At 38.5% G+C, this 26,029-nt stretch overlaps 4 protein-coding genes and 1 long non-coding RNA gene across 12 annotated transcripts; 2 read left to right on the top strand and 3 right to left on the bottom strand.

Annotated features, from left to right (window-relative positions):
- Nucleotides 1–585: 585 nt before the first annotated feature.
- Nucleotides 586–2,852, bottom strand: LOC135797268 (alpha-taxilin). 3 transcript variants are annotated; one of them, XM_065309524.1, is made up of 5 exons: nt 2,602–2,852; nt 2,300–2,364; nt 1,855–2,218; nt 964–1,798; nt 586–900 (listed from the first exon to the last, which is right to left on the bottom strand). In XM_065309524.1, exons 3-5 carry the CDS (start codon nt 2,185–2,187, stop codon nt 662–664), a joined length of 1,407 nt encoding a protein of 468 aa, XP_065165596.1. In that variant the 5' UTR covers nt 2,188–2,218; nt 2,300–2,364; nt 2,602–2,852; the 3' UTR covers nt 586–661. The 3 variants fall into 3 exon arrangements, with proteins under 3 accessions (XP_065165596.1, XP_065165594.1, XP_065165593.1); XM_065309522.1 differs by having other exon boundaries at nt 2,689–2,852; XM_065309521.1 differs by lacking the exon at nt 2,602–2,852 and having other exon boundaries at nt 2,300–2,542.
- Nucleotides 2,853–2,981: 129 nt separating this feature from the next.
- cher (filamin protein cher) lies at nt 2,982–19,526 on the bottom strand. 6 transcript variants are annotated; one of them, XM_065309513.1, is made up of 18 exons: nt 19,395–19,526; nt 18,052–18,484; nt 15,685–15,959; nt 15,424–15,629; nt 15,271–15,285; nt 14,657–15,036; nt 13,445–14,588; nt 13,144–13,391; nt 12,468–13,034; nt 11,167–12,284; nt 10,972–11,102; nt 10,767–10,902; nt 7,581–7,737; nt 5,146–6,405; nt 4,847–5,086; nt 4,241–4,434; nt 3,742–4,183; nt 2,982–3,677 (listed from the first exon to the last, which is right to left on the bottom strand). In XM_065309513.1, the coding sequence occupies exons 2-18, from the start codon at nt 18,431–18,433 to the stop codon at nt 3,286–3,288; spliced, it is 7,287 nt and encodes a 2,428-aa protein (XP_065165585.1). In that variant the 5' UTR covers nt 18,434–18,484; nt 19,395–19,526; the 3' UTR covers nt 2,982–3,285. The 6 variants fall into 6 exon arrangements, with proteins under 6 accessions (XP_065165585.1, XP_065165586.1, XP_065165587.1 ...); XM_065309514.1 differs by lacking the exon at nt 15,271–15,285; XM_065309515.1 differs by lacking the exon at nt 12,468–13,034 and having other exon boundaries at nt 19,395–19,522.
- Nucleotides 19,527–19,585: 59 nt separating this feature from the next.
- LOC135797265 (pyrethroid hydrolase Ces2a) lies at nt 19,586–22,797 on the top strand. Its single transcript, XM_065309519.1, has 5 exons — nt 19,586–20,757; nt 20,824–21,385; nt 21,442–21,635; nt 21,691–22,519; nt 22,590–22,797. The coding sequence occupies exons 1-5, from the start codon at nt 20,629–20,631 to the stop codon at nt 22,727–22,729; spliced, it is 1,854 nt and encodes a 617-aa protein (XP_065165591.1). The 5' UTR covers nt 19,586–20,628; the 3' UTR covers nt 22,730–22,797.
- An 82-nt stretch (nt 22,798–22,879) lies between these two features.
- Nucleotides 22,880–24,581, top strand: ScsbetaG (Succinyl-coenzyme A synthetase beta subunit, GDP-forming). The gene is made up of 3 exons (XM_065309525.1): nt 22,880–23,083; nt 23,145–23,268; nt 23,350–24,581. The coding sequence occupies exons 1-3, from the start codon at nt 23,027–23,029 to the stop codon at nt 24,417–24,419; spliced, it is 1,251 nt and encodes a 416-aa protein (XP_065165597.1). The 5' UTR covers nt 22,880–23,026; the 3' UTR covers nt 24,420–24,581.
- On the bottom strand, nt 24,482–25,387 carry LOC135797270 (uncharacterized). Its single transcript, XR_010549509.1, has 2 exons — nt 24,906–25,387; nt 24,482–24,837 (listed from the first exon to the last, which is right to left on the bottom strand). It is a non-coding gene; the product is annotated as an uncharacterized lncRNA (long non-coding RNA).
- Between the last annotated feature and the right edge of the window lie 642 nt (nt 25,388–26,029).

Below are 26,029 nucleotides of genomic sequence, written 5' to 3'. Positions count from 1 at the left end.
TTTTTAATGACTTACAGGGTGCATTCGCGTTGGACGCTTACGCGCTGTGAGCGCTCACGCTTATAAGCACAAATTTTTAGTGTTCGAGATGGCCTATAGGCGCTTAGAATCAATAAATAAATTTCGTTCGTTTTGGATATTGTGAGCGTATGAAATTTTTTGGTTAGCTTATGCTCAAGTTGCATTCGTTCTGACAGATAATAAAAATTGGCGCTCACGCTTTCGCTGCCCTACCTCTGTGGCGTGAGCATAAATGAGCGCGAAGTCTGTGCTACGAACTCAGCCATGAGCGTACTTATGTGACACTCACAGCGCCAAGTCGAACGATGAAAATGACATGTAAGCACGCTCACAGCGCGTAAGCGTCCAACGCGAATGCACCCACAGTGGCCAACTTGTCCCCCACTACCTTTTAGAGAGAAAATCAGGTATAAAATAACAAAAAGCAGCGCGTATCTTACTCAGTGGTTCTAAAGTCGTCCTGCAGTCCAATTACAGTCCATATTCTTCATTCTTCATGTGAAATCATTATTTTTCCATCGTATAACATAAAATTATATTAATTTTAGGTTATAAATGTCTTGATACTTTATAGTTGCTTTATTAACAATACCTAAGTCAAGTTTATAAATAATACACGCTTAAACTAGAAATTTTCAGATTAATTTTGTGCTGGTATTGAGTTTGGCAAAACCTCCGCCGTTTCAGGCGCAGCTGTTGTATCAATACCAGCGTTAGCAGTGTCCGTACTAGGTACTGTTTCAGATTCAGTCGTTGCGGGCACATTTTCCACCCCCATACTATTATCTGTGCCATTTGCGCCGTTTGTTGCTCCAGTCTCCAATATTTCTTTCACTTCAGGTGATGCTTCCCCATTGGGATCCGGAGTTGTTGTTAAAACTGAAAAAAACAAGCAATTTAAACATAAAAATGTTAAAAATAAGCGAAAAATATTAAAATTACTGGCAAATTGTTCTTCTAAAGCTTTCAAACTGTTTTTCAATGTGGATAACTCCTGTTCCTTTTTAGTTGGTTTAAAATTCGCCTGTTGATTCCCTCCAGAGTTATTATCAACGCAAATTTGTGATGATGGTTCAATCGAATGCATCTTCAGGAGTTTAAGGTAAGCCGCACGGTCGACTTGTAACTGCCGACAGAGTTTCTGCAACTGTTCAATCTTCTTCTCGGCATTATGCAGTTCTTTATCATGAACTTGTTTGGCTGCTGTTAAATCCAGCACGACTTTCGCGTAATGTTCACAACGCGACTTCCAATTCTTCAGTTCTTTATCCAGGACGCCATTTTGTTTTGTCATCTTAACCATTTCATTCTTACAACTGTCAAAAACTTGACTACTCTTACTGATAGTATTCTCAAACTCTTCATACTTTCCTGTATACATCTGAAGATGCGTTTCTAGAGCCTTGATGTTTTGTTGGAGCTGCGCGCATGTTTCCTCGCTTTTATTCAAGTTCTGATTGAGCATTTCACGCTCTTTGGTCCAGAGATCACGCTCAGCTTTCAACTCATATTGAACTTTAGCTAGAGTCGCATCGGAGAGTTGTTTTTCCAGATTCATTTTCGAACTCATGCGCGCGATTTCCTGCTCGGCGCTTTGAAACTCCGAACAGAGCGTGGACAACTTCTTAGCCATGTCTTGATTGTCATCCCGGAGTTTCATATTCTTATCGTTGTTCTCCTGTAGCATGTTGGTGACTTCAGCGAGTGTTGTTTGAAATTTGCCTGCGAATTCTTTTCGTAATTCTTCTTCTTCTTTGATTTTTGTTAAGTTCTCTTCCTGGATAAATTAATAATTAATTTTATATTGAAATATTTATAAAACAGTTGATTTACCTTGATAATTTTATTCTGTTTCTGTAATTCTCTGCACAAACTCTCCAATCTTGATCTGGCAAGCAGTGATTTAGTATGGTCATTCCTCAAAGCCTCCATTTGATGTTGAATGGCTTTGGTTTTGTTCTCCATAGCAAAATGATTATTGTGTGCTACTCTAACTTGGTCATACAGCTCAACATACTTGCTTTTCAGTTCTTCGAACTTCTCAACATCTGATAGAGTACTCACTGATCTCAGTATATTTTCCAGGCAGCGATTATCCCGTCGTCGGAATTTCACTTCCTTTCGTTTCTGGCCATTGGTGATCTTTTCTTCTGCTGGTGCTTCCATTTTCTTCACCGGTTTTTTGTTTTATCAATAACTGTACACACAAAACGATTATAGTCAATTATTTTTTACAAATCATACGAGAATAAAACAGAAAAGAATGCGAATTACTCACGTGAAATTCGAGCAGTGGTGTGGACAACGTTGAGAAGAATCAGGTCGAATTAAAATAGACGAATACTGGATAAAAATACACAAATATTAAACATTTATAACCTTACAAAGTCAGCGCTCGTCGGCGAAGCGAAGATAAAAACAAGCCCTGCTTCCTGATTCGTTACACAAGAAGTGCTTGTACTACGCATGCGCATTGACAACAAACTGTCAAAAATGGATAATTTCAAACCGTCATTTCAGGTATAATTCCACTCATTACATCTAAATTCTTATAAAAACTACTCGAAAACGTTGAAATACCATCGAGCCACGTGTTCCCGACAACGTTTCCACATGCTTCCAAAAATAAACACTGCTTTGAGGTAAGAAACAAACCGAAAAACTCACTGAATTTAGCCAACTGGATCACAATCAATTTATTCCTTGGAATCTAGTCGTAGTCGTAGATAAAAGAATTGAACACTGCGTTTTCGGTGGAAAAAGAAATGCGACACGTCGTGCGTTGAGTAGTGTTATTGCCGTTTGACTTCGGGAGACCGAAAGCGCTTTATTTTTAGCGCGTTCTATTCCTGTTCCGCGTTTGTACGCTTAATCTAAACGACGCACACAGATTGTATTACCCACTGAAATTAAATCATCGTGTAGGTGATTAAATAAACCAAGCAACAACAACAGCAAAGTAATCTTTTACAATATGTAATAATAATAATCATAAGCCGCAATATAATTACAATATCATTCTCAAGCAAATATAAAAATTAAACGTATATAGATATTGTCCAATAAAATATTTACAAATGAATAGATTATACTCAAAAAACAAACTGGTTAAAGATGTGGATAAAGAACTTATCGATTGTCAATTGTTTTGACCTAAGAGTTACAAGGGTAAAGGGTCAAAGAAATTGTATTATCTCGTAAATTACATCTAAGACGACAAGTAAATGAAATAAATATATGTATATGAAAAAGAAAGACACTATATTATACTTCCACTTTGAAGGGTGACCCGGGGATGTGGTCATCGCCCCACTTGACAATCACGATGTAATCACCCCTGTCTCTGACCAAATAGTTGACGTTGTATTGATTACGCCCAGAGTGTTTGATAAACACTTCTTCGCAAGGGCCCTTTGGTCCATGGACACCCACGAAGAGAATGTTGGATCCGGCGTCGTTGGCAGCAACCGTGAACTGATTCTGTTTACCCAGGTAGGCTTTCTTGAGACCCATACCCTTGGAGGTCACCTTTGTAGCATCACTCTTGAATTGTGGGAGTTTGGGACCTTTGTCCAGGGCTTGACCCACTTTTGCTACTGTTTCAACCACTACTGAAGAGGTTTCCTGTGTGCCTACGTCCACCATATTGGAATCACCTTAATAGAAACATTTGGTTATACAGGGTGTTTATTTATGGAGATTGGGGTCTGTAATTCTTACCTGTGCTGGTCACCTTGAATGGAGATCCTACAATATGGTTGTTATTGTATTTAATACTGACGTAGTAATCTCCTGGGGCTAGTGGGGTATAGCGCACCTTGTAACCATCATCAACCTCAGTGCAATCCATGGATACCTTACTGGGACCATCAATGGTCACAGCCAGGGTACCAGCTCCGGCGTTGACGGTGTCAATAATAAAGTCGGTTTTGGCTCCGGTTTTGATATTTTGAAGACCTGCGCCTGCGGCATGGACGGCGGCTGGGTCTGCGGTGTCTTTACCAACGCGGACACTGAATGGTGAGCATGGGATATGGACACCGTTGAATTTAGCGTGGATTTTATGAATGCCATTTTCACGTGGCATGAAACGAACGGAGTATTCATCGATGTCTATCAACTGGATGAAACAATCCTCTTCATGACCAGATGGACCAATGATCTGGTTTCGAAGAAAAAAATTGAATTTTTGTTTTTTTTTAATTTTTTGATGGTTTACCTTGGCATCGAGTTCACCCTTAGCTCCATTCTTGCGCACCATGAACTGAGATGGTTTATCAGCCTGGACAGCGCCCTCTGGGAATTGGAACACCTCCAAAAGGTGAGCATCACCCACCGCTGGAGAGATGTACACCTTGAAGGGTGAGTCCGGGATGTGTCTATCGTTGAACTTCATACCAATACGATACTCGCCTGGAAAATATCAATAAGATGTTGAAGGTAAGCTTCATATCTGTTGATATACTTGATGGGATTTCTTTGCTGAGCGCAATGTCGCGGCAGGTTTTGTACATAACTGCACTCGGATCGACTCCAACGCGTTATGGTCGATATGAATCACGCGTTTGCGTTTTTCCGACTATATTTAACGTCGCATTTCGAGGTGCGGGACACATTGACACACTAACATCGCGCGCGTTTGATGAACGGAAATTCGCAAAAATCGTTTTTGACCGCGCGCCAAGTGTTCAGTAAATTTTGTCAAACGAATGCTTGTTAGCAAGCAGGAGGGTCGTATTTATCTTAATTATTAGGTGGACAGGATACTTATGTTAGGAATTTGTAAAATCTATGGAAACAGTCATCAGGTCGTTTTTTACTGTACCTGGTTCGGAAACCTTGTAGGAAACATCACAGGAACCATCTTTACGATCGGTAAAGTTGATTTCTGCTTTGCTGGGACCCTCGACTGAAATGGCCAGTTGCCCGGTACCTGCTTCACGGGTCCATACGTTGAATTCATTGAGTTCACCTTGTTCACCACGTTCCAGACCAGAACCACCGGCTTTGACCAAGTGGGAGCCTTGATCCTTCAAGGGACCAACAGTAAATTGGAAGGGGGAGCCTATTCAACCCAAAAAATTAATTTTCTTCACACTTAACAAATTTAAAATTTTAACCTACCAGGAATATGGATGTCCTTGTACTTGACAGAAACAGTATGCACTCCCAATTCCTTAGGGACAAAGTTAACAGCATATAAACCATCCTGGATCTCTTTAACCACAGCGTCCTCAATAACTCCTCCTGGTGAGGTAACATGAGCGCTAAGGTCAAAGGAGGTGATACCAGTCATCTTGAAGGTGAGTTTGCATTGACTGCCAACTTCAGTGATAGGAACAGCTTCCCGTTGACGTTGGATCTTTTCTCTTTGACGATTGGTACCCTCACCGCTGACCTTCACAGTAAATGGCGAGCCTTCAACGTGGTGATCAGCGAATTTAAGATTCACAATGTAGTAACCAGGTTCAGTGGGTTTGTAAGAAATATTAAGTGTTCCATCATCTTTATCAGCGCATTGAATCTCAGCTTTGCTGGGTCCTTCAATTGAAAGCGACAGACCACCGAAACCAGCATTCCTGGTATCCACAGTGAAAGTGTTATCCACATGGGTCTTACCCTCTTTAAGAGTATTACCAGATACAGTGACCTTCTTAGCATCACCCACTTCTCTTTCACAGACAGTAATCTTGAATGGTGAGTTAGTAATGTGCTTACCCAACTTTTTCACGGATACCACATGCTCACCAATCTCTCTGGGAGTGAAGGAAATACCAATATTTCCTGTTGGTAACCTCTTCAAGAAACAGGGTTCTTCCAACCCACTCGGGGCTTGAATAGAAGCATTCAGGGATCTGATATCCGCATCGGAGATCTTACCCGGAAGAGAAACTTCACTGCAGGACCCAACAGAAATCTGGTTCCTCTTTCTACCTTCACCAGTGATCTTAGCATTAAAAGGTGATCCCTTGATGTGTTTCTCACCGAATCTGACAGAAATTTTATACTCGCCGGGAGCAGTTGGTAGGTACGATACAGAAACAGTACCATCTTTGTTATCATGACAGGAAATCTCAGCCTTGCTGGGACCTTCAACGGCCATGGAGAGACCACCAGCACCTGCACCCTTAGTCGAAATGGTAAAGTTGGTGGGTTCACCTGTTACTCCATGGGTCAAACCAGGACCATAGGCGGTTACATAACCAGAACTGATGGAATCCACATGGAACTTGAAGGGTGAACCCTGGACGTGTTCACCATTGTACTTTACGGCCAATTCATGGAGACCTTCTTCCCTTGGGTCATATTTGATGCTTACGGTGCCATCGTTATTGTCTTCTATGATGGGCAGGTCAATATTTCCGCTCGGCATTTTGATATTCGCTATAGAATAAAAGAAAACAAATTTGGAGGTAATACCAAGTAATAATGGTAGGAATAATATAAAAACCAAAGGTACCTTTATGGGTTTGTACAAAATATTGCGACAGATACACTAATGAAGGAAAATCAACACCGTTAACAGGCGTAGAGGGCACGTTGAGATAAACAACTGGGATCTCCTCACGATCCAGCACCGAATACGTAAAACACTTGAGATTTTCGAGGTAATAAGTAGACACGTCGTTCCAAGTTGCCTGCGGAGGTTCGGGTAACTTCAACCACGAAAACATCCTCTAAATTTGCGCGAATTTAATCAGAAACTTTTTTGACTCAACATTTAACAACCTCCAGAATTTAGTAGATGTGATTTTTGTGGGTTGAGATATCGGAGATCTGCGCTTAAGCAATTTGCGTGCAAGACTGCGGAGTACGTGTGAAATTTTTGGAGGAATCGATGATGCGCGCCTCCCGAGGATATCGCGTGTGAGCGAGATGATCAAAATCGTGATGGGGGACAGCTGCATCTTGCCCAATCGCTCAAAGAGCAATAATATTTCGTGAATTCGTGAATATCTCTGGCCAATATTTGATATGCGCCGCCTAAAAATATCAGCATCGCATGTATTTGCCGCCGCACGGCGTGAAAAAATTCGGCTACGCCCGCTTGCCGATTCTTGCGTTCGCCTGGAACCGCGCACTGAGTACGCATTTGATATTTTTACATTTATACTCAAAAAAAAGAGTAACAACTCCACCAACCAGGAAATATCAGTAATGTGTTGAGACACACATAAAATTTGTTTGCCTGAAATAAATTTCGTTGGATTTTTAGTTGCACGCACAAAATCCTGCGCAGAAAAAACAGGCAAACCTCGTAATACCTTCTAAAACTAACATAAATAATTTGTACATTAAAGTTAGACGTAGCAGGACGTGTATAAACAAGCTGCGGACTGCAGTGATCATAATTTTCATGCAATACACATTTTCTCACACTGCTTGTTTTGAATCTCGCTGAAATAATAACAACTCTGCCAAAAGTTAAAAACTAGATTATGCGTAACTTTAAAAATTGTTACTTTGTGTGTAACAATAGAAATAAATCTTGGCGAGTGAATTATTCACGTAACAATACATAAAAATAGTTTAAAAGTGAGGTTAGGGAAAGTACTTACCGACAACAACGCCCCCTGTAGTCGGCAATGGAATATTATCGAGATGTAAAGCCCGATATGCTTTCTTTGTGGTCGCCTGGTGGCTGGTGGAGGTACTACTGGTCGTTTGACGAATGGAATCGTACTGGGTGATTGTCTCCTTTTCGGTCTTAATCGCCTAAATAACAACAACAAGCAAAAGTGTTATTTTCGAGCCTCGGGGGCGTTCATCCACTTAGTCACAATGCGAACGTGAAAAATCGTGTCTTGCATCACGTGCGCCCACAACGAAAATAGCATGTGATGAAGAGGCGGTTGAATTATGTACCAACAGGTGCAACATCGCGACGCTCCAATTAAACGTCGCCATTAATTAGGCATTAATTTCGTGTACAACCGTGCGGAAAAGCAACGTAAAAACTCGGCGCTAACGATCATTGGTTACGCGTAATTAAGATGAAATGCGAGTGATGTCCAAACCGAATTATTCACCGCGATAATCAGCAACACACAAAATTTTTGAAAATTTTAATTTTTTTAGCTCAAAAATAATCAAATCACACTCGGTTTTTTATGGATAAATACACAATTGATTGTTTATTTAATGATTGTTTGTAGTGTTGAGTGATTAAGTAACTTTTTGAGACGTACCTAGTAAATGCTTATAATATCTCGGCGTAGCTGCGTGCGAGGCACTGAAAGACAATCGAAAAGTTTGATACCCGCTAGAAAAGCGCTCGAAAGACACGCCTTTCTGCCGGCCGGCTAGCGTAAGTGGGTGCCCGGTTCCCGAAACCACTACTATAACCCACCAGCCGAGCAACAGGAGCAGAAAAAATTCCACTACTACCCAACTACACATCTTTAAATATCATGTAATTCTAATTTCTCTCTGTGTGTAAAATTTTACAAAAATCATCAAAAAATCATTTTATGTCGCATTTTGCAGGATTTAAAACGCGTGCTATTTGTGTCCGGAGAAAATGTATAAATAACATTTATAATTAAACCGAAACCGAGTTACATATCAAAAGGAGACACATTTTTTGGAATTATTCGGGGGCGTTGCCGTTCCCCGTCCACAACGTCCCGAAAATACGTGGGGAGTAGGAGGAACGCTGCCCGAAATACTATCAAGACATCATAAAATCACAAATTGTACAAACATGCTGGTAATATGCGTGAAATCTTCAAGAGAATGCCAATTATTCTAACATAAGATTAATGATGGTTAGAATATCTCCACAGGTTAAGAGTTAACTCGTCAAACTGTCAACCATGTTTAAATTTTGCTGTAAAATTACGAAATATTAGCAAATGTCTAAAACATTTGAGCAAGTGGAAGCATCGTTTGCGTATGTAACAAATCTATAACGTCAAGTGATACTAACCACATGTAGTATTGCTTTGATGCCGCACGCGGTAATAAAAACCAAAGCACGAAACTCAAAATTAACTTTTACGACGCGTGTGCTGCTCCTGTGATGTCAAATAATGCCAAAATAATTACAAACATAATATTGTAATAAAATATTCTATAAAATGTTCTAAAAATATGGAAATTCGTGGGTTTTTTGATAATACAACGTGAAGTGATAATAAATCTCGATTATTCGCGAATTTTGATATTTTTAGCGCGTTTTTCTTTCCGGAACGCGAAAAATTTGACCGAATTTTTGCGTTTTTGCTGTCGCCGCAATAAATTAATAGAAAACATGTGCGCTGTTATCAAAATATAAACTGCGAAGAAAAAAAATAATAAGAAAAATCGCCCGCATGTATTTTCGATCGTGACTAATATTAGAACCATCAGGAAGTCATGAGGGAAATGACCGATTTTTTTATTGCGCCGCAATAAAAACTTTAGTCACACATACTTGTATTTAGTGTTTCTACAATTGCGATGAAATCAAAATTTAAAAAAAAATTTTTTTGAAAAAAAAAATGATTTACCTACCTACCAAAATAATATTTCTGACACCTATTAAACGTTTTAGATCGTAATGCTTCTATTAAGAGTTCGGATCATGAATTATCCGGTCGTTTCGCGTGCCATTTTTGGTCGCCGTCCAAATTGCACCGCGCGAAAACATATTTCACGAACATTAAGACAATCAACGCTCGTGTATGCATGTTATACATTGTCGCGGTAATTAAAATACATTTTAATTAGTCGTACAGATGTAATTTTAGCAGTCAATGTGATCAAATGTGAAATTTTCAGTATGCAAGTGTTTTGAGCGGATCGTGTCTCTGCGGAATATATAATTCGTTGTGTTGCCAAGAAACACTTTGCTCGGGTTATGATACGCATCGCGTTATTATCCCGCGGGTTGTTTACGCCGAGCGTGACACATATACGGCCGTATGATAAATTTCGGGCATGGTATTAAAATGTGTGGCTAAATATAAGTAGCCGGATGCTGCGCTTTTGCGGGACTCGTCACGAGTCACAACGATAGATTCCCATGTCAGATATATAAACACATAACATGTTTGACCGAATTTTCGTATCAGATTTTTGCGAATATCAAAAATCAAACAATTATAAATAGAAAATAATATAATAGCGGGTGTGGTGAATATTTGGGTCAAAATTTTTGATTTAAATTTAGATTTTGATGAAAATATTATCTTTGGGTTTGAGGTGGATGAACTGCAAGAGTTTCCATGTTTGAAATGAAATGTTAGTGGTATGAAACCGTCTGTAACGTTTCAATTAGTGTCTTGCGTTTGCGTTTAAACGGTTTATGCGCAACGCACTACATTCTATGTTTTGGTGATAGGTGTTAAATGTAGAGTGACATTGATATACGAAGTGTTTCCGTCAACAACTAGGCAACGTCGTGTCAGGAAACAGCTTTTGAAATTTTATACTCGTAAAAATTTAAAGAATTTAAAGCTTAAAATTACTACACGACATTTTTTCCTCGTTTTTCTTTTTCGTTTTAAACAGTATATTAAATGTCAAGTGCCTAAACGGGAGTTTTTGTCACGGGAATGATTAAGAGCGACCATAACGAGCGTTTAATAAATCGAGTGTTTAACAACGTTTAGCCATGTGATGCTTAAGCTATTTTGTGTTGCCTCGTGGACAAATGCACAGGCACTAGCTCGACCCGTGACTAAAGTACTTTAATCACTGCCTAGACTGCCCATGTTTAAAGTAAAAATTTTTATGTCTCAAAAATGAATAAAAACACTTACTGTGCAGGTATATAATCCTCCTGGAACCTGTTGACCACCAAATTTGATGTTGATGGTATAATCCCCATCGTCTTCTATGTTGTAAAAGATGCTGAAGGTACCATCATCGTTGTCCACAATATTTATATCCAGATCACTATTTTCGCAACCAAATATTTACCCATTAAAATTCAGAATCTATTATTACTTTTAATTTTTAACTAACCTTCCTTTGTTGGATCGTATCCTGCAGGTCACAGCACCTATACCTGCATTCTCTGTATTCACCGTGATGCAGTAATCTTCTCCACTGTTTAATGCCCGTTCTGCACCTTCAGTTATCTTACACTTCTCAGCCTTTATCACAAAATTTAAAAATTTTAGATTTTTACTTTGTTGATTTTTCTCATAAAATACTTACATTTCCAATGGCGTACGCATGGACATTAAACGGCGCACCAGGAACATTCTTCCCGCCATATTTAACATCAAATTTATACCTCCCGAAGTCATCTGGTACGAAAGTAGCATTATATGTACCATCCCCATTGTCTCTAATCTCAACAGGTCTCACAGCCCCGTCGGGACCTTTCATGGTCACTTCTAAATTACCATAACCCGCTTCATTCGTATCTATTTTAATTGTAGCAGGTAGTGATGCAGGTACACCTTTTTCAGGAATAGCCACTTTCAACTTTTCCGGTTCACAATAAGGTCTCACCTTCATATTGAATGGAGAATGTGGGATATCCTGACCGTTATAAGTAACCTGCGCTTGTAACTTGGCACCTTCAGCTGGTGGTACGTAGCTTACAGTATAAGTACCATCTTTGTTATCAAAGACTTCTGGTTTAATGGGGAGTGGACCCATATCGGATAAGATTTTTACATCGATGGGAGCTTTCTGGCACTTGGAGGCATCGATTTTGAATTCTGTAGGGACACTCGCACGACATTTGTTAGCCTCTAGACCAGGTCCGAATGCCTTGACCAGTTTAGCTTCACTGTCGTATTCTACAATGGCTTTGAATGGACTACCCGGGATGTGTTGATCAGCGAATTTGATGGTCACATCATACTCCCCAGCTTCAGTAGGGATGTATTTCACAGAGCATGAACCATCATGGTTATCATAACAGTTCATTTTGGCCTCGGAAGGTCCTTCAATAGCTACACCCAGACTTCCAACACCAGCACCTTTTGTTTCTACAGTGAAGGTACTAGGGTTATCTACGATACCCTTACTAAGACCAGGACCAAAGGCGCGGACCTTTTTCGCATCACATCCACGACGTACATTGACCACGAAAGGAGATCCAGGTACAGGCATGTTATCATAGAAGATGTCAATGGTATGGGTACCTTCTTCAAATGGAGTGTAGCTGACCTTATAGGTACCATCTTGTAGAGGTGTGACTAAATTTTCTGTCTGGGCACCTGAAGGGTTTGTAATCGTGCAGGTAATTTTACCATCATCACTTGTTTTCTGTATGGCACGTGTGTCGACCAAGAAATCCGTAGGGGAACTGACAAAGACACCTTTGAGAAAAAATTTTAAGATTACTAAGTAATATTTGATGAATTATTTAAATAGTAATTCAATAAAACACTTAACAAATAAATGCGTTTAGTATACGAAACAACATGGCAAAAAAATGGTTATGAAACAAAAAAGTGTATAAAATGCCAAAAATCTGGTTGCAATGCGTCACATCAGTTTACCATGTAACTGCACTCCAAACCCAGTGACTCGTATCCGATTAATATCCACATCTGGTAAAATAATGGCCTGAAAAGGACTGCCGGGAATGTGTGCCTCATTGAAGGTGATATTAATCCCATAATCGCCAATCTCCGTGGGAAGGTATGCCACAGAGCAGGTACCATCACCATTATCTCGACAATTAATTGCAGCTTCACATGGACCTTCAACTGTCACACCCAGACCACCTTGACCTGCACCTCGTGTATCTATCATAAACTCAGCAGGTTTATTCACCACACCTCGACTTAACCCAGGACCAGTCGCTTTGACTTTCATTGGATCACTCCCGGTGAGGCATGTGATTCTATAAGGTCTCTGGGAGATGGGTTCTCCACCAAAGGAAATACCAAGTAAATATTCTCCTAGTTGTGTGGGTGTGAAGTTAACGAGGTACCCTTCATGTGTGGGTATGACATGCGCACGGATTTTACTACCCGATGGCGTGGTGATGGAAATAGCCATCTCGGCTTTACCCGCATCCTGGGTGATGACCCTAAATTGTTGCAAACTGTTGACGGGGGCGGCTATAGATGATAAAACATTCGAAAACTACTCGTGAAGAAACATGAAGACAATAGACATCTGAAGGTTGATAGAGGTGAAATGTGATGTGATATGAGGATAGACACTTACTTGGTTCAAGTCCGTCGACTTTGATCTTGGTCACGTCGACACTGTTTGATGGTACCACGCGGAATTTGACTGGGGTGGTAGGTACCTTCAAACCGTTGTAGTTTAGAGTCATGGTGTGAAGTCCAGGTTCAGCTGCGGCGTATTCTACGGAGTAGGTACCATCTTGGTTGTCGGTGAGCATGATGGGGGTTAATTGGTTGGTTTCTTCGTTTTTGAGCAAAACTTCCATGTTACCAACACCAGCATCCCTAAATATTGATAAATTAACATAAAAAATTTAAAATTAAAAAAAAAATGGTACCTTGCGTCAATGTTGAAATAAGCAGGTGTCTTAGCCTTGACGCCATCTTCTAACCCAGGTCCAAACACACGGATATTCAATGGTTCTGATACGTTGACCCTATGCGGGGACTTCTTGGTAGCAACACCTCCATAATTCACTTGTACTGTATGTTTACCACCTGAGTTCGGGGTATACACACCATCAACAGTCCCATCTGGTTTCTGAGTCAAATTAACCGGAATACTATTACTGTTTGCATCTGTCACTTGCACATCCAAAGGAGCTTTCCCTGCTTTTCTGGTATCTACGGTGAACTTAGCAGGGGCATTCTTTGCTAAACCCACTGCTTCCACACCAGGTCCATAGACCTCCACCTTATCCGGATAGTAATCTGTGTTGGGGAGTATCTGCGCCATGTAAGGGCTCTTTGGAATGTCTTCATTGTCACACAAAATATGCACTGCATATTCCCCCACTACTGTTGGATAATACCTAACATCAGCTGACCCATCGCCATTGTCAACACATTCTATTTTTGCTTGAGAAGGTCCTTGGATACTGAAACCCAACGCACCAGTCTCACCATTGGTTTCTACTACGAAGAGAGCAGGATAATCTACGACACCGCCTTGTAACCCAGGTCCATATGCGCGGATCATGGTTTCCTTATAGGGTCCAACGTTTACTTCAAAAGGAGAACGATGGATCTCTTGACCAGCGAAGGAAATCATCACTACGTGACGACCTTCTTTTGTGGGATTGTAGACGGCAGTGTAGTTGTATCCATCGACTTTTTGGAGTTTACAAGGGACGGAAACACCACCGGGACCAATGATCTGGACTTCTACTTGACCTTCGCCTGCCCCTTCGGTGCATATTTTAAAATCGGCAGCGTCTTTGACGCGAACACCTTGTGCTTGTAAACCACGACCACTGGCTTTGACCTTTTTAGAATCCGCCAGTGGGGATACACGCACACCGAAGGGACTATTTGGAATGCTTCTACCGGCGAAGAATACGTTTACGGAATGTAGACCCGTGATCGGCGAGAGGTACTCGCATCGCCAGGTGTCTGGAGCGGTTTGGCGCAGTTTCACTGGCACCGTGTCGTTTTTACCGGCTGGGTCTAAGATTATAACTTCAGGTACCCCATTACCTGCATCTATGTAATACAAAAAAAAAACATAAAAATTTAAGGTAAAAACATCAGAAAAAGGTATTTTTACGAACCTTTTGTATAAATATCAAAATATGTCCCTTTTTCTACAAACACACCATCAGTTTGTAACCCTGGTCCAGAAGCTTTGACTTTAGAAGCATCCCCAGCATGTCCTTCAACTTTCACAGTAAAAGGACTCTTTGGGACTTCCCTACCAGTGTACAATACTTGCACCTTATGGTTACCCTCAATTTTAGGCGTGTAGGCAACAGAATACGTCAGATTCCGATCGTTGTTGAACCTCACATCAACAGGTTCCAAAGCTCCCTTTGGATTTTCCACTTTCACATCAACCTCTCCACGGCCAGCCGAGAAGGTATCCACGGTGAAGTTTGCAGGTGCTCCAACCACTGGACCAGTTGGTTCCACACCAGGACCATAAACTCGTACCCTAATAGAAAATCACCCTTTATTAGTATTGGTTTTAACAGAGGGTAAAGCTGTTCTAAACATGCAGTGCTATTGTTTGCCACACCACGACCATCGATAATCAAAAAAGAAAAACTTGATAAAAACGGTGATCAAAATAAATCCAATGGAAAAAACGTTTGAAACTGTGAAAGAAGTGAAGGTATTAGCATCTGAGAAAGCGTCATCATACGTCATTCGCGCTGTGGTGACTTACCGAGACGAAGGGTTACTGAATGCAGATTGCAGAACAGAAAGGAATTCAATAAGTACCGAATAAGTTTTTGTGTCAAAAATGAAAAAAAAAATCCAGAATGTCATAAAAGACCATCTGGATAATTTTTGGTATATTTTAACCATGTGAACCTACCTGGAAGGATTAGCTTTGGCACGTAGAGGAGCACCACTTCTTAACTTGGCATTCGGATATTGCGAGAGATAAGTCATCATACTCTGCTCATCAACGTTGGGATTAACAATCTCTTCAGGTTTGATCAATTGTGGGACATTGAGCCAATCGTCAGCCAGACCCATGGCTTCAGAAGCGTTTTGTACAGAATCTTTTGGATCCCAATCCTAAAATTTATTCAAATTATAATTTATAATATTTTTTAACAAAAAAAATAATTACCTCCCAATCTGGGCATAGACCTGGTGCGACAGCATCAACCAACGCACCAACAGCTTTGCCATTGTTCCAATCGGTGGTAAAGTTGGAAACAGGCAACCCTGGTACTTTCGATTGTATCCAGTTCATCAAACGTTGTTTGGGAGTCGGTCCCGAACCACCATTGGTCATTTCCTCCTCGCCCTCCCAGAGTGGGATGGAAATAGAGTAGTGCAGGATAAGCGTCCATATCAAACCCAAGATTAACTTCAGTTTGCAATCGACGATGTGACTGGAATCTGAATCACCACGTCAATGAACTTAGATTTCAAATTACAAATTACAAATGGGTCTTGACGGCATATTATTAACACATATTTTAGTAACGTAGTAACATTTATCGCATTATCGTGTAGGCAAACGCACTTAAGTCAACACTTGAGCTAAGAGTGCTCGGATTTGAGTACGAGTAGTTTACGAGTGCAATGGAGGTGCGGTAATGGATATAAGTGATTTACGAGTTCATTACCATGAATTTGAAGCCATGAATAGTAGTGAAATATCAAAAATCAAGTGGGAGTTAAGTTCATGATTCAAGTTCAATTAAAATTCTTGTAATTTGATACAATTTTATAACAATTATGAATATTTAATGTTTATCCGGTGTAATATTACTGAGAAAGTGAAAATCAACTCCGAAAAAAAAAAATTGAAAGTAAAATTATTCCCAAGTTCATCAGCGTACGTTTTTCGCTGCGAAAAGTATTACAAGGTCATCATCGTTAACTGCTCTCAGTACGTGTACATGTAAAACACTTAATCCAAAATAAATAAAGCACCATAAGTTCTCAGTATCACCTTAACCTCAACCACATCCATTTACGCCATTTATGGGCCTAACAACTATATACGCGATAAGTTTACCAAAAGAATAAAAATATATATTTTAAATATACAATAACTGTCAATAATATAATACCTATAATTTACACCTCAAGATGTAGATGTAGAAATTAATATTACAGTGATAAATCATTAATTTTATTGTTAGCAGTTCGTGGAGAATGGATGAGACATCATTCCAAAACGGTGAACACGAGTAAAAATAAAAACATGCTCCGAAACACGTTCGAAAACACGCATTACACATGTACCAAATTTGTGTTTACGGCTAACTATGGTAAAACACGTACGAAACAAAAAACAGAAAACAAATTGGAAGCGATAACGTTTCAGTGTATCACCAGCTAGTGGTTACCATTTGTTACCATTTACGGTTTGGCGGGATTCGAGCACAAACCGCCACAATTAGTGTTGATTAGCATTAATTAACATAACAATTACAACACTGCGGAGAGAGAAAATTGTACCAGATTCTATTTATAGGCATTATTTCAATGAATATTAATGAATGATTTTTATTTGCGTTGTTTTCGGTAACAATGGTGACTATCAGTGACACCTACGCTATTTTTCACGTAATCACAATCTTTGATTCATCAATTGGTGATTCACGGTTACTTCATGACGAATTGTGTGTCAATTCTTGCACGATTGCAGAGTGTTACATTCCAGAATAAATATTTTAATACATTACTTAGGTCATGCTAATATAAATAGTGATAAAAAATGTTAATAGACTCTGTGGTGAACAAAGGAAGTATATTTTTTGTAACAGTATTTGTTGAGGTGATTAGATAAAAAAAATAATGAAATTAACATTTGCTTCGTGGGCAAAAATTAAAATAAAAAAAATAAACGTGAAACCTTGCATTCTGACTTAAGTCACAAATGCATAAAATACTCGCGCGTGATGTAATCGACTCTTTTGCTGACTCCGTTTTCTGCTTACTAAGATGACTTACAAAACACTTAAAAGTTATTTACTAATAAATAGATATGACTCTACATGGAAATGCCGCCGTTGAAAAGACATTGATTCATGTGCCGTTTTGTAAACATTGATCAACCAAATCCTGATAGTGATAAGTCTGAATAAATATGACGGAATGATTTTATTTGTGTTTGTGGGTGATGAGATCACGTTTGTTTTTATGTTGTCTGGGACCCGAAAGGTCCCTGCTGCGCATGCAAGTCAAGATTCGCTTCTGGTCGACCTTCCAAGGCGCGACCTAGGCGCGGTTTGGAGGAATCTCTCTCTTAGAGATGCTGCGCGACCGAAGCCGATGATGTAATATATGAATGCGGAATGCCGGCCGGCGAGATAAAGATTACAAAAACTGGTTAGGATCGGACTCCTCACTTTTAACTCATGCGGCTGTGTTTTGACCACTTTGGTTGTGGTGTTAAACGCGTTTTAACAACAACAACAAATTTAATGTTAAATTTTATGACAAATTAAAAATTAAAATTTTAAGTAAAATTACTTACCGATATTGATAATTTTAATCCCTTCGTCCTCCTGGAGGAATTTCAACGCGACGGATACGTTCTCCAACTTTTGTGAGCGGAAGGAAGGCCGCTTGTTGTGTTTAGGAAGGCGGCGACCAGCAAGCACTTCGATGAGGGCGATAAGACGAAGACCGTCGGCGAGGTCCGTCTCCAAGTTACCGATATGTTTCTCGCAGACTTTGAGGCGTTCGTTCGCCCATCGCGTGAACGTATTCTGCTGGATGCGCTTCCATTGCGCGTCTTCGGCAAGATCGCGCTCCGTCGACACCATTTCGCTCTCGTCCGCGGCCTCGTTGTAACAATCGCCGGCGTCGAAGCATTCCGAGTCGCGACCCGCGAGTTGTCCCTCCACGCCGCTCATTTTCGCTTAGCTCGCTAGCGATGTGGATCCTCAAATATTTTGCTTCGGCCTCTAAATCAATAAATCATTACATTACTGCCTGAAATCATGTAGTCATATAGTTTGTTTAACTTAAATCAATATGCTTATCAATAATCTTATCAGTAACCATTCGATTCAATTCAATAATGTTAATGGTAAGTGTGATAGCAACTAGTTTTGCAACTTTTAAAGTTTTTACTTTACTTTAATACAGTAACTTGAATATAAGTATAGGAGAAGTATAGGCAACCAAATTAACACTGACTTATATACACTTGAACTTAATTCGAATTTAATTTAAATCCGTATGTATCCTAATTGATCTAAATTTATACCTGACTTGAAACGTATCCAATTTTTTTACGATTTAAGCCACTGTATTGATCATTGACAGAACATTAATTATTCACTTGGAATTCATTGGCAACCACTTCACTAAAACATTGTAAGTCGACTGAAAAAGACATTCAATACTTATGTAAAACAACCTTAAGTCAACTTAACTTAACTTAACTTAACTTAAGCCAAGAAGGGGAATAATTATACCCCACTACAATTACAATGATTCATACGTGTTTTAATTTTATCAGGATGTTGTGGTTGAATTTCATAACATAATCCGTTTGCATTATCGCCAATAAAATATTGGACTTGATTTCAAAGACGCGAAAATTGAGATCAAATCTGACACCTTTTTTGATAAATGACTGGTCACGGCTTAAAAATAAACATCACGGTGCCAAAAATTGTTTCAAAAGGTTTGGATTCACTTATTTTAATAATATATGTGTTTAGGTGTGGGAAACAATTGTTGTTTATATAGTTTTTGAAGAAAATCTATGTTTGAGTATGTATGGTACGCACTTAACCAAGCAAATGTTATGCGTTACACGTCTATAAATATGCGGCATGTGCCGCCGTGTTCTAATCATTAAAATACCTTCGAAGCTCTTTGAGCTTCTTGATGTTTCACGCTGCAATCACAGGTGACAGTGACACTTATCCAAAATATGCAGGAAACTTCACTAAATTATAAGAAAACAATACTTAAACACAATTCTTTCATATTTTTTAAAGTTTTTTAAAGTTTTTGCGTTGTAGTTGATGATTTTTTAAATATAATTAATAATAAGTTTATATTGCACTGATTTTTATGTATAACTATAATTTGTAATATGAATTGTTTGTTTTTTAAAATAATATGCGTGCATGCGATCGGCGCACGTCGTGAAAACTGATTTTCTCTCGAAGCTGAGATTTGTGCACGACCGTGCGCTTGCTAATAATAGACCCGCACTGTCCGTGAGCGCAGATCTTTTCGGATTCTTATAGCGTGTAATTCGAGCGAAGTTCGAGACACAAGTTCACACACCTTACCATAACCCCACTTGAGAGCTACTCAGTGTTGCACCCAATGCATTGAGAACACATATAACCTAAAAATTTGATTGAATTTTTTGTAATGACTCAATATAATATGTTGGTCATAGGCAAGCAGCCAAAATACCAAAATGAATCACAAATGATTCAATTGTAATTGTATCGATGTTATTAGATCAGTTTCAATGTATTTTGATGATAGAAACACTGGCAACACTGTCAAAAATGTTATTTGTTTGATATTTTTATCACAATTGGCATTTTTAATTGACCAATCGAGCATATTGCAATAAGTGCACCATGCGCACATATGTCTGGCCTAGATTAAGAATTAAAATTTTACCTTATACGCGATCAGCTCTCCGATCGCGCCATAAATGGCTGCGATTTTTATTCGTACTTAATTTTCAATGCCAAACAAAAATTACCACACACATCAAATAAAATATAATATACTTTACAACAAAATAAATAAAAAAGTGAAATTTATTTCTATTAGAATTGTAAATCGTTGAAAAACTGAAAAACGTTAGATGATTACAAAGATAACGTGCGAATAGCGCCGCAAATCCGCCGTGTTATTTTCTATTTAGTTAAATAATCGCGACAGAGCCAGCGACAGTTGGTAAACACCGCATCAAGATGACCGGATGCGAGACAATGCGCACCGGAAGCATCACACGGCCGCATATACGAATTTTCTATATTTCATCCAATTCCATCTGCACGCATAATGCGATGCCGTTTAGTTGTGTTGGCGCAACAGTGCACTCCGAGCGCTGGACAACAACAACATGTTTCGCTTGTTTGCCATCTTGTGCTGCTGGTTTCTGATTGTCTTCACGGGATGCAGTGTTGATGTGTTTGCTCAGTATCAGAATCGGAGACCGACTGTGCGACTTCCGCAAGGGACATTGATTGGTGTAAGCCTAACTAAACTCAATTCTTTATAAATCTCTAAATAATTAATATTTATTTAATTATTTAAGACTAAAGTATATAGTGATTCGGGAGCTATAGCAGACGCATACTTTGGTATACCTTACGCTGCTCCCCCAGTGGGTACCCTACGTTTTTCTCCACCACAACGCCATCATGGCTGGAATGGAACCCTGCATGCTTTGAACCAAGCTCCGCCATGTCCCCAACTACCAATTCTAAATGCTCAAACTGTTAGTGATGAAGACTGTTTGTATTTAAACGTTTGGGCACCTGAGAATGCTGGTCGTTATGGCCTGGCACCTGTGGTGATTGTTTTCGAAGGAGTTGAATTTGCAAGGGTTAATTCCATACGTATCCCTGGGCAGGATCTTGCAATGGAGAATGTGGTTACTGTGACGGTTAATTACCGTACCAATGTTTTCGGGTTTCTTAGTATAGGTACCAATGATTTACGTGGGAATTATGGTTTGATTGATCAGTATTTTGCTATGATTTGGGTGAGGGAGAATGCTAAACACTTTGGAGGTGATTCGGACCGGGTTACATTGTTTGGACATGGTGCAGGGGCTGCGAGTGTGGCGTATCATATGACATCCCCAAGGACATCAGGTTATAAGTGACTTAAGTTATGTTGATTGATAATTTTTGTGTTATTTTGGCTCTAGGGTTGTTTCATCGTGTGATTATGGCTAGTGGGAGTCTCTTATCACCTTGGCATCTACCTACAAATCAATTTAAGTCTTCGGAGAAAATCATATCACTTTTGGGATGTTACAGTGATTATTCTAAGAGTATGATGCAATGTCTACGCAGTAAACGTACTGTGGAGATATTAAAAGCTTATGAAGAATATATCGAAGTAAGTTTTTTTTATAATTATCAAAATTTTGTTTTTATTTTTTTATTTTTGACAGAGTGGAAATGCTCCTGATGGATTCAACCCAGTTATAGATACTTTCCTTCCAGAATCAGATCGTTATCTCCCAAAAGAACCTTTGATAGCTTTCCAAGAAGGTACCATGTTACAACTACCAATTCTAACTGGTATCTCCAAGGTTATTACAGACCCACAATTTTTACAATGGGAGCAAATAGCTCAGCAAGGTACCATACAACTCCAACAGTTTTTTGAGCAGTCAAAGATCCAAGAAATCATGCGTAAATATCAACTGGATATTAACAACAAAGAAGAGATTATTGAGTTGATTAAATGGCAATATATCTATGATAATCAACGAAATGTCAGATCTCTTCTTGACCAATTGAAAGCATTTGAATTTGAGACTAAACTTGAAGCCCCGCATTATTTACAAGTGAATTATTTACTAAGGACGTATTTGCAACCGATTTATGTTTATGACATTGATGATTTTGGGCTGCAAATTAATAATACCAACGCTGATTCATTGATTACTTCTGATTTGATTTTGTTGTTTGGGCCGTTTTTGTTGAATCAACTGGCAAGGAGAAGGTTTAATAATAATGAGCTCAGATATAGTAAGAGATTTAAACAGTTGATTGCGAATTTTGTTATTTTTGGAAATCCTTCACCGAATAATAATGTGAAATCTTGGAAGAAATACGCACCAAGTGACTTTTACATTGAACGGATTGATGTACAATCTTTGGATAATACTTTAACACGAGCAAAAAGAGTGTCCTTCTGGACACAGTTGTTACCAAAGCTTTCGAATCCAAATTTTAACTCTAATGACAATCCAAGGGAGCTGTATTTAAGTCCTGGTAAGATTACTTAATTTAATGTGAGGACGAATAATTGGGGGACATTTTGTTAATGGTAAAATTGTTGTAGATCCAGCTGCAGGATTCCGCCATGCTATGTACACACTAGTTGGTCTTGTCGTTGCTCTTTTGGGTCTGCTAACAATCTGTATTGTTTTGTTAAAGAGGAGATCCAAGGAAACCGAACGGCATCTTCACATGGGTTTTTAATCTGTAACAAGCCTGATGTATATCTTTGTTATTTACTTGAATAAACATTTAAATTGGTTCATAAATAATTCTATTTTGATACAACTATTGCCATCTCCAAACTAGTTTTCACAACACAATCAGTTGGAGGTTGTTCGACATATGCGCCGGTTCCATTCATGTTATCGCACGCTTCGCTCAATCGTTTTGGTTCCATTCCTTAAATTGATCACCACGGCCAGTGATTAGTTTGAAGTTGGACTTTGGCACACGCTCAACCATTTTTTACGTTAACATCTAAGCCAAATTAGCACAAAAATGTCTTCATTGTTTAATTCATTCCACAAATTGCAGAAAGTCAGTGGAATTGCAAAGGTATGTAGAAAAGTTATGAATATTGATCGAGGAAGTTGAATTGATTAAAGATTTTTCATAGGTACCTGTCAGATATTTAAATCTTCTTGAATATCAAAGCAAACATTTACTGAGGAAGAATGGTGTTGCAGTCCAGGACTTTTGCATGGTTGATATGACCAGTGATAAGGAACTAGAGAAGTTCAGTAAGTTGTTTCATCATTATAAATATTGGCATGATTGCATAAGTTATAAATGATAATAACATAAATAATGTTTATTTTTAGATGTGAAGGAATATGTAATCAAAGCTCAGATCTTGGCTGGTGGCAGAGGAAAAGGCCACTTTTCAAATGGATACAAAGGTGGTGTTAAAATCACTGAGAAGAGAGAAGAAATCAAAGACATTGTTAATAAGATGTTAGGACATCGCTTGATCACAAAACAAACACCCAAGGATGGCATCGAGGTGAAAAAGATAATGATTGCTGAATCTGTCAATATTATGAGAGAAACATATGTTTGTATATTGATGGATAGACAAAAGAATGGACCAGTTATCATTGCATCACCAGCAGGAGGAATGGATATTGAAGGTGTGGCTGAGAAAACTCCACATTTGATTAAAACAATCCCCATTGACATTCATCAAGGCATCACAGACAATATGGCTAATGAACTAGCTGAGTTTCTAGAGTTCAAAGGTGGTTTAAAATCAAAAGCAGCTCATGAAATCAAACAATTGTGGCAGTTGTTCTGCAAAGTAGATGCCACACAGATCGAGATCAATCCATTGGTGGAGACTGATGATGGCAAAGTTATATCTGTTGATGCCAAGTTGAACTTTGATGACAATGCGCAATTCCGCCAAAAAGACATTTTTGCCATGGAAGATGATTCCGAGAGTGATCCACGAGAGGTGGAAGCAAGCAAATATAACTTGAACTATATTGGAATGACTGGAAATATTGGATGTCTTGTGAATGGTGCTGGGCTTGCAATGGCTACTATGGACATCATCAAGCTATATGGAGGTGATCCAGCTAATTTCCTCGATGTTGGTGGCAGTGTGAAAGAAGATCAAGTCAAGAAAGCCTTTGAGATTTTGACTAATGACAAAAAGGTTCAAGCTATTCTTGTGAATGTCTTTGGTGGAATTGTGAACTGCGCCACAATCGCCAACGGTATTGTAGGCGCTTGTAAATCAATCAAGTTGAATATGCCTTTGGTTGTTCGACTTGAGGGCACTAATGTTGATGAAGCCAAGAGGATTATTAAAGATTCAGGTCTTCCGATTATTTCTGCGGATCATTTAGATGATGCAGCACAGAAAGCTGTGAAAGCACTGAAGAAGTGAATGTCTCAAGATAAATTGAATCAAGGCCAGGGCATTTCAAGCTAAATCAGTGTAGACAATAGTTTGCAAGAAATTGTGCGTTTTTATACTATCATGTTAAAATTTGTTCGTTGTTATTTTTATATAATGTATAAATAAAGTGAAATTGAAATTAAGTAATAACTATGTTTACTCAATAGCTCCTCAATACATTTTTGTCTATTTCAGAAAGTTTCTAGGGAAAACACTTCATATCTCTGGATCCAATGGAGCAATTTAAACCGTCTTTTTAGCAGATGATAGCTGAAAAGTTTGTCTATAAGATATGTATCTTCTCAACCCTTACAACCGCTAGAAACAGCCCTAAAATTCCCAACAAAAATTGCTTGTTCTTGAAAATTTTTGAAAGCAGTATAGAAAACACCTAATATCTCTGGAACTAATCGATCAATTTTAATATTCTTATTGTCATATGGTAGCTAAAAAGTTTCTCTACAAGACTAGTACCATTTTAATCCTTGAAATCCATGAGAAGTGCCCTAATTTCCTCTTAAATATTGATATTTTTTATATTTTCTAAACATTGTTGTGGAAAACGTCGTATATCTCTGAAACCAAAGGAGGAATTAAAACAATCTGATTGTTATATGATAGCTAAAGAAATTCTCTACATTATATATACATTTTCTTTCCCATAAACTCATGCAAAGTGCCCTAAAACGTCCTTTAAAAATTGGTATTTGGTCAAATTTTCATAAAAACACGTGGTGGAAAACGCCCTGTATTTCTGAAACTAGTAAATGAATTTGGACAATCTTACAGTCAAATGATAGTTAAAGAGTTCCTCTATAAGATGTATACTTTCCCAATTCAGTAAACCCTTAGGAAATGCCTTAAAATACACGCTAAAGATGACCATTTTTCTCACTATTTTTCAGTGTGCTGTCAAATATTCTCTTGATATTAATAATTTCAGTCGACAGATGGCGCTCAACACGTTCAACAAAAATATTTTGTGCTGAAAGACAGGGTCGAACTTTTTTTAATGAAATTATTACCAGCTGAACAACAGGGTCGAACTCTTTTCTTAAAAAATTTTCCGGTCAAAACCGTCGACAAAATCTGATTTTGTCATAGTGATTATTATCGAAACGGTTCATTTTACAACAAAAATTTATTAAGATAAAGTGTGTAGAATCACATGTTCTTCAATATTCGGTAATAAAAAAGCCAAATTTTCCATTTTTATATTTTATCAAGAAAATGATGGGGGAAATAATTAAACCATTTTTTTGCACTTATATTGAAAACCATTAGAGATAAGGAAAAACGGTTTTCATATTCGTATGTAGAATTAAATTCTACGTTATATAACAGGATAAAATATTCACTTATCGACACTTATGTAATAATTAAAAATTGTTAATAACTTGAAAACTAATTAAGATAACGCAACCAAACTTGGATTATTGTATTCCTGGTATTATTTTACATCATTGTGAAAAGTTTGAGAAAAATCTGAGTAGTGGCTGTACTGATTAGTATTGAATTTTCTTCTTATTTTCCAAAATATTGATGCTATCAGAAAACTGACTAGATATCTGTCATCCCCTTGGAAAACTCTATCGATT

Source organism: Atheta coriaria, unplaced genomic scaffold (assembly GCF_025399875.1).
Source record: "Atheta coriaria isolate IRGN ID8LTWV9N9 unplaced genomic scaffold, Caltech_Dcor_3.1 hic_scaffold_8_pilon, whole genome shotgun sequence".
In the NCBI taxonomy this organism is placed as follows: domain Eukaryota; kingdom Metazoa; phylum Arthropoda; class Insecta; order Coleoptera; family Staphylinidae; genus Dalotia; species Dalotia coriaria.
Note: the sequence above shows the minus strand (reverse complement) of the source record. Positions and strands in the feature narration are given on the sequence as shown.